Source organism: Mirounga angustirostris, unplaced genomic scaffold (genome assembly GCF_029215605.1).
Source record: "Mirounga angustirostris isolate CCGP_5_RB_7025 unplaced genomic scaffold, mMirAng1.0.hap1 SCAF_15, whole genome shotgun sequence".
Classification (NCBI taxonomy): Eukaryota; Metazoa; Chordata; class Mammalia; order Carnivora; family Phocidae; genus Mirounga; species Mirounga angustirostris.
Window position 1 is genome coordinate 12,276,068 of NW_026991723.1, and position 12,756 is coordinate 12,288,823.

The 12,756-nt window shown below is 39.2% G+C and overlaps 1 protein-coding gene and 1 non-coding gene across 5 annotated transcripts in view; one reads left to right on the plus strand and one right to left on the minus strand.

The window, feature by feature from the left end:
- Window positions 1-3,194, minus strand: part of PTAR1 (protein prenyltransferase alpha subunit repeat containing 1) — a 50,425-nt gene extending 47,231 nt beyond the window's left edge. Inside the window, exon 1 of one of the 2 annotated variants that reach the window (XM_045882232.3) lies at window positions 3,003-3,192. In XM_045882232.3, the coding sequence (XP_045738188.1) occupies window positions 3,003-3,088 (86 nt within the window). In that variant the 5' untranslated portion in view covers window positions 3,089-3,192. Of the gene's footprint in view, window positions 1-3,002 lie in introns of both variants that reach the window. The other variant, XM_054509163.2, reaches the window with a different exon arrangement.
- Window positions 3,195-3,240: 46 nt separating this feature from the next.
- Window positions 3,241-12,756, plus strand: part of LOC123849544 (uncharacterized) — a 29,400-nt gene continuing 19,884 nt past the window's right edge. For 2 of the 3 annotated variants that reach the window (XR_010407776.1, XR_008506695.2), the window contains exons 1-2: window positions 3,249-3,382; window positions 8,033-8,148. This is a non-coding gene — a transcript (uncharacterized LOC123849544). Of the gene's footprint in view, window positions 3,383-8,032; window positions 8,149-12,756 lie in introns of all 3 variants that reach the window. The other variant, XR_006792093.3, reaches the window with a different exon arrangement.

The window sequence follows — 12,756 nt, forward strand, 5'->3', positions numbered from 1 at the left end:
CACAGACAGGACAATTCCACCATCACAGATATTTCTGTGCCTTGAGTATAAGAACTATATTTTATACTCCCCATTCCATACTGTGAGGATAGTACCTATAACATCTCATAAACAGTGAGAGTTCAATAAATATTTTAAGCAGTAATAAAAAAATAACTTGGTGAGCAAGAGACCTTTGACATGACCCTAATTACACCGTAAGCAGCTGTCTTCCACATTAGCACAGGTCTATTTATTAAGCTATTGCTAGTCCTTGAGTCAAGCCTTCAGCTGTTTTTCCAATGGTATTCTCCAAGAGTCAACCATACAAAAATTTGTATGGTATTTTTCAATTTATAAAGTACTTCACATTCATCATGCAGTTGGCCAAAATGGTATTCTGAGGAATACAGAAATTCAGGTTAAATCTAATATTTAGCTAGTGGCAGCTAAGGGCCAGACACTGGGCGAGCTGATTTCCCTGTGTCTCATCAACCTCACTAGATCAAAAGGAAAATGAGTTGACAGAGGGTAACCTATCCACATCTACCAGTAACAAAATCCACATCTTAACCAATATATGTTCGACTCCTGGCTAGGCATTTTTACAGAAACAAGGTCAATATGTTTAATGGAGTAGATATTGTCTAATAAAATTACAATCTATCTTGTATTTGAAGGAAAAAGGAGAACTAAAAGTAAAGAATGAAAAACTTTTTCCTATAATATGGGAAAGTGTAATTAGGTAACTAACTTTTGAGATAAACAATGGCTTTTTTTTTCTTTTAGCCAGAAATAGAGCCAATTTATTTCGGAAGTAAGAGGGCTAGATTAGGGGAAGAAGTACAGGCAATTTTAAAAAATCCAAACTGTAAGACATTTTTAAAGATGCTGTGTAGTAACATTATCGAAGATATCGTTATTGTAGGAAACATATACTAAAATATGGCTGAAAATTAATATTAAACGAGTTAAGCTATTTAAATTCTTCGGACCTTTATTATGTATCATTTCAAATTATTTCAAACGCTCAACTTATTTCAAACTTTTAAATCTTGAATGACCCAAATGTTTATTAATAATTTTAAATTATGCACTGACAGCATATTAGTGAGCTTTCACCATTAAAAATATGATTGGGGGCATTAAAGTCCTTTATGAGTTTCAATAAATATGATCCAGAAAAGCTGAGATGTGTTCCAAACTGCGCTCTCAACCCACCAAACCAGTGAACACTCAATCTGTTTCTTCAAATATAAAACACTGATTTTTTTAAAGAATTATTTATTTGAGAGAGAGAGAGAAAATGGGGGGAGGGGCAGAATAGAGAGAGCGAGGGGAAGTAGACTGCCTGCTGAGCAGGGAGCCTGATGCAGGAGCAGGGCTGGATCTCAGGACCCCGAGATCATAACCTGAGCTGAAACCTAAGAGTCAGACACTTAATGGGCTGAGCCACCCAGGTGCCCCTGATGTGTTTTTTCAATCTACCTCAAAGAGAAACTACGATTACTGTACTTATTAGGCTTCTTTCTAATCTCTGCTATAATTTCTTCATGAAAACAACATCAGTGATGAGAAAATAGGCTGTTCACTTATACAACTTTTTTTTTGAGGTTGTCTCTTACACTAAAGCTCTCATTCTCAAAAAGGGACTGAAACACTGATATACAAGGCATCAAAGCATTCTTTAAAAGACCCAGTATCCACTATGGTTACTGCCAGGAAATCGTTCCAAACACTCATTTAAAAAAAAGGCAGCAGTCACAAGGGGAAAGGAAGTGGACACTGTCAGAGGTGGCAGGTGTGTTTTGAGGCCAGCCACGCTTTGCTTTTAATGAGGCACTATTACAGGTCTCCAATTGTGTGCCACCAGGGAGCAAGACATTGAGGGCTTCTTAATTTTTATAAGCATCGCTTTGAAGGAAAAGAACACTTCATTTGGATGTAGGTTTGGTGCCTACGGTTTAAAATGCGTAAAGGGCATATAATTCATGTGTTCCAGTTTAAAAAATAAAATATTAAAAGAAACCTTCACGAACAATTAGAAAAAGTTGAAAATAATGTAAAACTGGATTCCAGGTATCTTTCTTTTTGGGGGGCGGAGAAGAGAGGAAGGGTAACTAAACACTCTTCCTTCTCCCTCCTCTTTTGTACACTGTAGACAGATATTCCAGTAGCTTCCTTTTTCACTCGTTAAAGCAGAAGTGTCAGGAAGACTACAGTCTCTCTTCTGGCATCTTCCCGGAGTACTCCAAGTACCATGAAAACGAAGGAGGGAGCGAGACGCGTGTCAGTCCCGTGGTGCCCTACTTAGAGAGAGCAGCAGTGTCTGGATAGGAAAAGAGTTAAAATGTTTCCTGTAACTATGAATCAGCTAATGGCTAAAAAGTGTCAAGGTTTCATGGGCTTCACACCAGACCCCATCCTATGCCTACAGAAGCTACACTCTCGAGAATGCTCTGTTCACCTTCAAAACAGTGTTTCATCGGAGTCCCTCCACAATCTTGGGACAAGTGAGGAGAGAGGCAAAAGCAGCCTCAAACTACCTCTGGCTAGTAAACTGGCCCACGGAAGATGTGATCATCGGTGATCTACCCCCCACACCGCTCACCACCGGTCCGGGATGAACCTCAAGAGTTGTGTTTACAAAGCATCTACAGACCCACACCGTGCGTGCCCGTGTGCCTTACACGGATGTAGGATGGGGACACACGCGTGAAGTCCTTCGAGTTGCGTGAAGTCCCAGGGAAGGGGTGGGAGGGAGAGCGAAAAAAGTCGCTCCGTCGTGATTTTCCGAGGTCACTTCTAGGGACTCACCCGCGGGCGCGTTCCGGTAGCGGAAAGCGGGCCCGGAGGCGATCGACGACAGTCGGGCCCCGGACCCCGATCGGTCCCCCCCGGCGAGGGGCGCGCGGGCCGGGACGTGCCCCCAGAGGTCGGCTCGAGGCTCGACCCCGCCCCTGCGCGCCCCCGACGACCCCCACAGGCGGTGGAGGCGGCCACGCCGCCGGTGCGCGACTCACATGTGCGGATTCCTCCTGAAGGCGTTGGTGATGTCCTTCACCACCCGCTGCACCAGCACGGCCACCTCCTCGCTCGTCTCGGCCATGTTGGCGGCGGCCGCGGCGGCTCGGGCGCGCCTCCGGGAGAGCGCCGGGCGGCCGGCGGGAGTTCCGCGGCGGTGCGCGCGCGTGTGCGCCGGTTTGGCCGCGCCCCCGCCCCCGCGCCCGCCCCCGCCGCCGCCGCCGCCGAGCACTTCCGGGTCATGCCACCGGCAGCTGGGGCGTGGCGCCCGCCGCCCACACGGGCTGAGGCAGCCTGGTTGGTCCCCGACTTTTCGCTAGCGGCCGAGCTTCTAAGCGTCCGGGAAGGTGCTGCAGATTCCTTTGCAAAGTTGCTTGAGGTCGTTGTTTTACACGATTTATTTTAATTCCTAGTCCACTCGGGGCCGAAGAGGGAGGGGTTCTAAAGTCACGCCTCCGGAGCCAGAGTCGGCGTGAAGCCCACCCCCACCCCCTTCCCGGCCACCCACTCTCAAGTGTTGTGGGAAACAGCTTTCCTGAGCTTCTGCAGGAAAGTTTAGCTGAGGGTGCGGGTCCTCCTGAGCTGTTCGTCCCGTGGCGTGTGGGGAGCCTCTTCGCCCTCTTTTCCCAAAGGGAGGGATGGCGCGGTCCCCAGACGCTGGTAGCGGAGTGAGCCCAGTTGGACCGTGTTGGTGACCTCCTTTTGTACCTGCGTGCTAAAAAAAAAAAAAAAAAAAAAAAGTTTAATAAATGTATTAAAGGAGGAAAAAGGAAAATGAAAGTTATTTGCCACCAGGATGTAGGGAGTAGACCGCAGAAATATTTTTTAGATTTTCTGTGAGTGTATTTCACTTCGTCCATCATTTGGTGTGCTTTGGACTTTGCGTGTCAATTTTGGCGATTTTTTAGAAAACCGAGACCCTGACGAAGTTTGCTCTTAATAGCCATTAACCTTGCTACAAATATTTTTTGTAAGAAAAGCTAGCTTTCTAGTTCCTTTGGATTTTGAAATGCCATATATCAGATTTCCCTTCACGCCTCTGTGATAGAGAAATCTGGGTGCCTTAGGTTCAGTTATTTTTACTTAATCCTTGAGATCTATATCTTTTAAAAACTTCTTTAAGTTCATAGTCTGTATAATATGAAATAATGTGGAGCATTTGAAGTAGGGTTGATGGTTGTGAAAGTAAAAACCATACATTGGTTGCAAAATTCATAAAGCATTGAATGAGAAATATAAATGAACTATATCCAGTGGATAATACTGGCTGTGGGTATTGATGTAGGAAAGAACGTCAGGGTTTGAAGCCAATGGCCAATATAGAATTCTTAAGAGGTGTTTGGTGCAAAAAGGTGATTTTATTAAAGCACAGAGACAGGACTCATGTGCAGAAAGAGCTGCAATGGGGTCAGGAGAAGTGGCCTGTTACATGCTTTCAAGTTGGGAGGGGGTTAGGATAGGGTAAGTCTCTAAGGAATTTTGGAAGCAAGGTTTCCAGGATGTTGAGGGAGCTAACTATTGTTGGGAAAAGGTCATTTATTACGTGTAATAAAACTTTAGTCATGAGACCCTTCAGATGTATATCGGTAGGCCATATGCTTGGGGGTTGATTGCCAGCACATATCTTGGGGGTTCAGAGATAAAGGAAATTTCTTTTTTTTTTAATTTTATTTTTAGAAGATTTTATTTATTTATTTGACAGAGACACAGCAAGAGAGGGAACACAAGCAGGGGAGTGGGAGAGGGAGAAGCACACTTCCTGCTGAGCAGGGAGCCCGATGCCAGGTTCCATCCCAGGATCCTGGGATCATGACCTGAGCCAAAGGCATACACTTAACGATTGAACCACCCAGATGCCCCAGATAAAGGAAATTTCTAGAGAAATTTTTATGTGTTAAAGTAGACTTACAGTATCGGGGGGGGGGGGGGGTTGTCAATCAGTCTAGGATTACCTTTTGCCCTTAGCAAAATATTAATATCGAGGCAGTTGAGTCCCTAGAGGAATGTCACTCTGCCTGTTTTAAGGACTTGTCAATGGGCTGTAGGTAGTAAGGAAATTTAATAATTTTTCTTCTGCCTTTGTTTCCAACGTCAGGTATGTTGATAAAAGTTAGACCTGCTGTCTGGACCCTGGCCTTCTGGTTTTAAAAGAAATGAGCTAGAAGTTTCATGAAATTGTATAAAAGCAAGATGGGACAGGTTTGAATTAGTAAAATCAAACAAACCTCAACCTTTTGACAAGTTTTCAAATGAGGCAGTGAAGTGAATTAATGTGTGTTTAGATTCCAAGGCCAAGAATTACTTCAAATATCCTAGTTACTCTTAAGAATGTGATACCAATTTTCAAATGGTCTCTGTTACATCTGATAAGTCTTCCTCTTTACTTAAAGTGTTGCATCCTTTCCTAATACAAGTGGCAAATAAATCCTGACTTTGGGGGCACCATACTCAAAAATACAATTTTTTTTTCAAAGACTAATTTTATGTTAAAAATTAGTGAGATTTTAAAACCTTAAAATATATTTAACAGGGAAAAAACCCAAACTTTATCCTTAAATCCTGAAGTAAAACTGATGATCCAGAAAGATAATTCCTCTGTATGGTTCTGTTTATGCTCTCCCCACATACATACACCTAGATGTACATACACCTTCTTTGTACTCATTTGAAAGGCATGAGTTATATGTCTCATATTTGTTTTAAGAGTTCACAAATGGTTTCACCCAATTATTAAGGAGCTACTATGTTTACAACTCAAATTTTTTAGATTTGGAGCATCTAACCCCCTGATTTTGCAGATAAGGAAGTAGGTTCAAAGAAGTTCAGTATTGAAATTCATGAGACTTAATTATGGTATGAATATAAGAATAGAATATGATAAATTTAGCATGATTTGTTGAAGGACTCAAAGATTTACATTCATGGATCTGCAAAATATATTTACATTCAGGGATCTGCAAAGTAATGAAATATTGTAAATAGCTTTAGTGCCCAACGTTGGGAATTTAGTAAATTACAGTAAATCTGTAAGATGAAATACTATTTAGTCATTTAAAAGCACATTAAAACTAGAATATATACCAAATTCCTAGTGGGAGATGTATTTATAGGAGAATTTTATTTTCTAACACAAAGAACAAAGTACAATTTTTGTAATTTAAGAATTTGTAAAAGTATATGTTGGGCGCCTGGGTGGCTCAGTCGTTAAGCGTCTGCCTTCGGCTCAGGTCATGATCCCAGGGTCCTGGGATCGAGTCCCACATCGGGCTCCCTGCTCGGCAGGAAGCCTGCTTCTCGCTCTCCCACTCCCCCTGCTTGTGTTCCTGCTCTCGCTCTCTCTCTGTCAAATAAATAAATAAAATCTTAAAAAAAAAAAAGAATTTGTAAAAGTATATGTTAATAAAAACATAGATCTGTTTGTTAGTTAACTGTTTCTTACTCATATTTTTTAGCGATGTATTGATTTTTAAATGACTTTTAGTGACCTCTAATGTATCGGTGAAAATATTTTAACAATCTACCCCTCACCCCCCAGTCATGCTTTTCGTATTTTAGAAGACTATTTGATGATGGGGAAAAAGTAGCTATGTAATGACAAAAAGAAACACCAAAACAACATACAAGACAACCCTAATTATAGATATATATATAAAATAAATTATATGTAATATCAATGTAATCACATACACATCTGTATAATAGACAAGGAGGATGTAAACTGGAATGTTAATAGTTATCTCTGTATGATAGGATTACTAGAGATAATTAATATCTATATACATTCCTTATGTTCTTCTGGGTGTTCCAAACTTTCTACAATGAAAAACCTAATATATATGTTGATGGCCTTGGTAGGAAAGAAGACAAGGTGATTTTAATGACAAGCCTAGTAATTACTTTTGTGAAAAACTGTGGGGAAACTTAAAATGTTTCCATCTTCACACTATTATTCTACTTATATCACTATGATGTGTTGTTTATTTACTCCATTTATTTGAAGTCCATTTCCCATGGTAATGTTACATAAAATAGAGTGTAAATAGTACTAAACATGTTCTTACCATGTACTATTATTACACAAACAACAAACTTCTTTCCATCACTAAGAAAAAGTAAATGTTCAGTTTTAAATGTTTCATGATAATATTACCATTGGTAACTATATACAGTGTGCCAAACTTCAGCCTTATCACTATCATAAAATTTAAAATTCAAGAACTTATTAACAAATAGAAGAGAAATAATGCTAGTCAAAAAGCTACAATATCAATGTCTTTTTATGAATTCTTAAGAAAAGCCACTAGAAGTAGTAATCATTTTTGAAGTTTTTATTAAAGACCATTTCAAGAAAAGGAATAGAAATTAATAAATGAATTTTAAATAACATGTGCATTAAACTTAGGAGAGTTTTGGTATACCCTTTGCCTTGGTGTGTGGGTTTATTTTCCCCAAACAAAACTTCATAGACAATCAAGTACTATTTTTTTTAAAAAATCACAAAACCATGAATACGAATGTCATCTATTCTTACACTTATTTGATATTGCTAGCCCTTCATTATTCTAATTGTTGACATAAAGATGAGAAGATGCATATGATATCATCTTTAAACTGTGAAGCACTATATAAAATTATTTCTATGGATAAAGAAAGCCTCATTCAAGTAAATCAGTATTAAAATACAATAGTAAACCAAGACTAAGCTGAATACTATCAATATGAAACTCTGTTGTTTAACTGTTTTAAAGAAAATTATTATACTGCGATTGTAATTAATCCCCTAGTTAAAACATGAAGTTTTTTTTTTAACCTGACAAAGTTGGTAAATGTTAACAAGATGCTAATCGTGAAGATGACTTTAAATGACTAGTTAATGCTGATATTAGAATCCCTGAGGATACAGAAGTGCAGATACTAGTTGCATAATAAGGTTTTTGTTGCTGAGTAAGTGATATTTTCTTTTTCTTGACATTTGATAGTTTGAAAATGTCATCCTTTTGCTTTGCCCTCGTCTTCTTTCCTACTGCAGAGGCCCAGGAGACCCATGATGTAATCTTCAGAAAAGAACAGAAGAAAATGTCGGAGAGAAACACAGAGAAAAAGAGTCAGTCCAGGACCTGGATGTGGAAACAGCTAGGGAGATAGGTATGTTTCCATGCTGCAATGAATGTTTCTCATGTACTGAAGATGTCAAACTGTTGTAGGAATTTTCTTAGTAATATGCCTTCTGTTGGTTGGTGAAATGAAAGAAGTTCCCAATTATGAGTACATTCTTCGGGCTCTTTTCTGCTTTCTGCTTATTTATTAGTATAAATATGACAATAATAAAAACCACAGTATTAGGTTAAAAAATCATACCTAAACATTTAGAAAGTCAGCAAAAGTTTCCTTTTGGCTACAGAAGAGGTTGGGTCTGAGACTTCTTCAGTAATTGCCTAAAAGTAAGACAAGGCCGTACCTCTCCTTTCATCTCACTTCAGTTAATTTTTCAGCTCAGAAATTTTGTCACAAAAATATACCTTATTTCTCCTTTTCTTCCTGTTTCCATGTTTTAAGCCAGTGCTGAAAGCAGTCAAAATTAACATTAGGTCAAAATCACCCATAGGAAATACTGAGCTTTCTTTGTTAAATATTGAATTATACTCTAACTTGCAGTATAGCATTTATAGAGAAGTAGAGTCCCATAGTCTAAGGTTTAAGAAAATGCCAAAGAGTAACTCCCCAATTTCTTCTGACTTTATGCACTTTAATTTCGATGGTAGGTCTCCCAAATCACTGTCGGTGTGCAAGAAGGATGGTGCAAAAGATGGAATACTGGGTTTATAGAAGGAGAAGGCCAAATACCATTCCTGAGAGGATAAGAGTCCAAGCAGTTGTACTTATTTATTCCACAAATTTTAGTGTTGTGGTGTATAAAACATTGTGCCAACCATTGGGTATACAATGTTGAGAAAAGCAGATATTATTCTTGACTTCTTGTGGGACTTACAGTCTGATGGAAGAGATACACAGTATTCATATAAACAGACAAATATATAACAGCAAATTGTAACACATGGCACAAAAGGGAAAAGGAAAGTACGTGATAGATGATAACAGTGTGGGGGTAAGGGCAGAGCTTTAGACAGTGTGGTCAGGGAAGTCTGTTCTGGGTGGTGACATTGAACCTGAGACATGAAAGATGAGAAGGAACCAGCCCTCTGAAAAGCTGGGAAAGAGCCTCACCAGCAGTGGAAACAATGTGTGTGAAGGCTCTAAGAAGAAAAGAGCCTACATAGCATGTCTTGGGAATTGAAAGAAGGCCAAACTAATAACTTTTACTCACCTGACAGTGTTTGTAAAGGGATTTTAGATTCAGTCTTGCTGTTACCTGAATGTCAACTATGAGCATGATTGCCTAGCTCCAGTTTTTATTCCTTTCTGTATTCTTTGTGTTTTTTATTGCACTACACTGGGCAGCTCACCATGGACAGCTCATGTTGCATGGTTATCTGGTATCCCATGGGTCAGGTATTTAGTCTTGGGAGCCCAGTAGCAAGCCTAGAACTTTCTCAAAAGGATAATCTTCATCAGTAGAAGAGGAATAGGCTTTTCCCCCCAAACCCTAAGGGTATTGCCATGATTATTTCCCCCTACCATTGGGTCTTCTGGGTCATATGGCCCAAGATCAGCTTGCCTGGAAGCTCTGGGATCCGTTCAAAACTATGAGTTACTAAGTAAATTACTCAAACTAGAACATTCAAATAGAGGATATGTTGCCTTCTGAATCCAAAGTGACCCATGTGCCTCTTTCTCAGTGGTGGAGTGTACAAGATGAAGCAACTTGCCCTTCACTTTGATAGAAATATTGTGACGTGCCCCATATGGCTGAACTCTTAGCAACTTCACTGTGATGGCAGTCCCCTGAATGTTTTAAGGGTTTATCTTTCACCCTCTGTCACATATGTTTTTACCAAGGAATGTAGAATATTTGCTACTCACTAAATATGAAGTCAAATACCTCAGAGTATTTGTATATTCATTCATTGTATATTCATTGTATATTCTTGGACTCTTGTATTTTTTTTCCTGTTGCATATGTCAAATGTAATTAACAGTAGTCTTATTAGTTCAATATCTTTATCCTTCTACAGAATATCAACTTCACAAGGGCTAGAACCCTGTTTATCCTGTGTGGTGCAGTATCCGTGTACCTTGCCTTGTGTGTAGTGGGGCTCTCAATTAGTACTTAAATGAATGGATAGAAGGATGGGGAAAATAGGAGAGGACAGAATAGCCAACACAGAGTACAGATGCAATAAAGTAGTGGAGGAAGTCACATAGGAATTTAATCAGAGGCTTATTCATGAGGAAACTTGAGGCCATATATTTGCAGTTGAAATTTCTCTGAAAGGCCACAGGGAGCCATTGAAGGGGTTTATGCTTCTTTGTTGACATCCACTTATTCTTTTTTTTTTTTTTTTTTAAGATTTTATTTATTTATTTGACAGAGACAGAGACAGCAAGAGCAGGAACACAAGCAGGGGGAGTGGGAGAGGGAGAAGCAGGCTTCCTGCTGAGCCGGGAGCCCGATGTGGGACTCAATCCCAGGACCCTGGGATCATGACCTGAGCCGAAGGCAGTCACTTAACCAACTGAGCCACCCAGGCGCCCGACATCCACTTATTCTTCAAGAGTGCTCCCCTTACTTTATACTTGGTTTAGTTATCCATACATATGTAAATAAGCACACATATTTGTACATACACATCAGTGAGAGAATCCATTTCATTTTTAATTTTGTTTTCCTAGCACCTGGCATATTACCTGAATATAATAAGCCCTTCAGCATTTGTTAAATAAATCAAAAAGGCCCAGTTAAAGTGCTGCCTCTACTATGAAGCCTTCTTTGATCACCCAGCTGGACATGCTCTCCTATATTCTTAAACTTAACTCCATTGTGCCCTTTGTAGTCTTTGCTTTTCATATGTTGCCTTGTTTTATGGGACTGTCAACTTCATTTTTGTATCCCAACAACATAGTACAGTTTCTTATATGAGGCAGACATTAAGTATATATTTATTGAATGGAGAAAAGAACATATGTTTGCTCTCTTGATGTTAGTGTTATGGATAGCAAATAATTATGCAAAAAAAATCATAACTCTTAAAATTTACCATTCAGTTATTATAATTTCAATAGATTTATTTTATTCTACAATGTTATTTTCACAAATTGGGTGGGTGTAGATAGGCTAGGAAAACTTTTGTTTTGGAAAAAGTTATAAATCATGTAAGGCTTTTTAAAAACCATTTTTAACAGATCAAATACCATAAAGTTCATCCTTTTAAAGTGTAAAATTTAGTTGTTTTTAATATAGTTAACAGGTCATACAACCATCACCACTATGTAATCTAAAACATTTTCCTCACCCCCTACCAAATCTGGTTCTGGTGTTAGCTCTGTCACTTCAAATTCTAGGTTTTTTGTTGTTGTTGTTGTTGTTGTTGTTTATTTTCTTTCCTTTTAGCATGCCATTGTAATCTTTTGTTGAACACTGGACATGATCTATGGGATAATTGAAACAGAGGGAAATAGGCCTTAAGTAAGAGGTTTTATGTTAACGTGGTTAGGAGCTAGGCTGTATGTCATGTTACAGCTGTAGGTGACATAGGATTCAGTTTCCTCAGGTGTACTTTTATTTTTTTCTCCCCTGTTGTCTTAGGTTTCCCTAAGCAATCCCTTTTAAAAAGAATCTGTGTCTTCCCACTCTCTCAGTTATAATCCACTATTATTATACTGGAGCCCTGTTGATGTGGTGCTAAGTTGTTGTGGGAGAGGAATTGTTCCATAATTTTATGAACAACTTTCAGCCTTTTAGTGGACCTGAGTCCTTGGGCTTTGACTTTCAGAAATGCTCCTTAGTTTTTTGCTTTTTTTCCTCTTAGGTTAAATAAGGGAGGGGCTGGACTTGGCTGAATGCCCTTACCTCGGTCATATAAGGGTATAGTAACATCATTTTACTTGGAGCATTGGCCTTTACTACAGAGAATGCTTTGGGTGTATTTCAAAATGGTTACTTAACCCCTCCCTGTGACTAAAATGGGCAGGTATTTTGGGGGGTCATTACCCTGAGAATCTGGTGGGGATCCTTGAGGTAAAATTCATAAGAATGTTCGGGTTCCCCTAAGATTGGGTCCCCCAAGGAGTTTCTCAATCACACTCAGCCTCCAGCCATTTGTCAAGTTTATCACTGAAGTATTCATAGCAGTTGAAGACTCCAGCATCTTTTGCTCCAGGTAAGCTGATCTCAGTGTGCCTCTCTGTGTTTGGCTCTCTCTCAAATTTCTGGGTGACAGTTTGTCCTGTGATCTTAATTCTCTGATGGGTCTAAGAAAAGGCATTTGTTTTCAGTTTGTTCACCTTTCGTCTTGTTTTAAAGATGGGAGTGATGACTTCCAAGCTCTTTACATGTTGGAGCTGAAACCAGAAGTCTTCCAAACTTTTTATTAAAGTCCTAAATAGAACATATTTTGGACTTTGTGGGGTTGTATGGTCTCTGTTCCAGTTACTCAGCTCTACTGTTGTAGCCTGAAAGTAGCCATAGGCAATAGACAAATGAATGGGAATCTGTATTGTTTTTCTATTATTTCACCTATTTCTGCTCTAATCTTTACTTCCTTCTGCTTATTTTGATTTAATTTTCTCCACTTTTTGTACTTTCTTAATGTGGAAGTTTAGGTTATTGATGAGATTTTTTTATATATATATTGG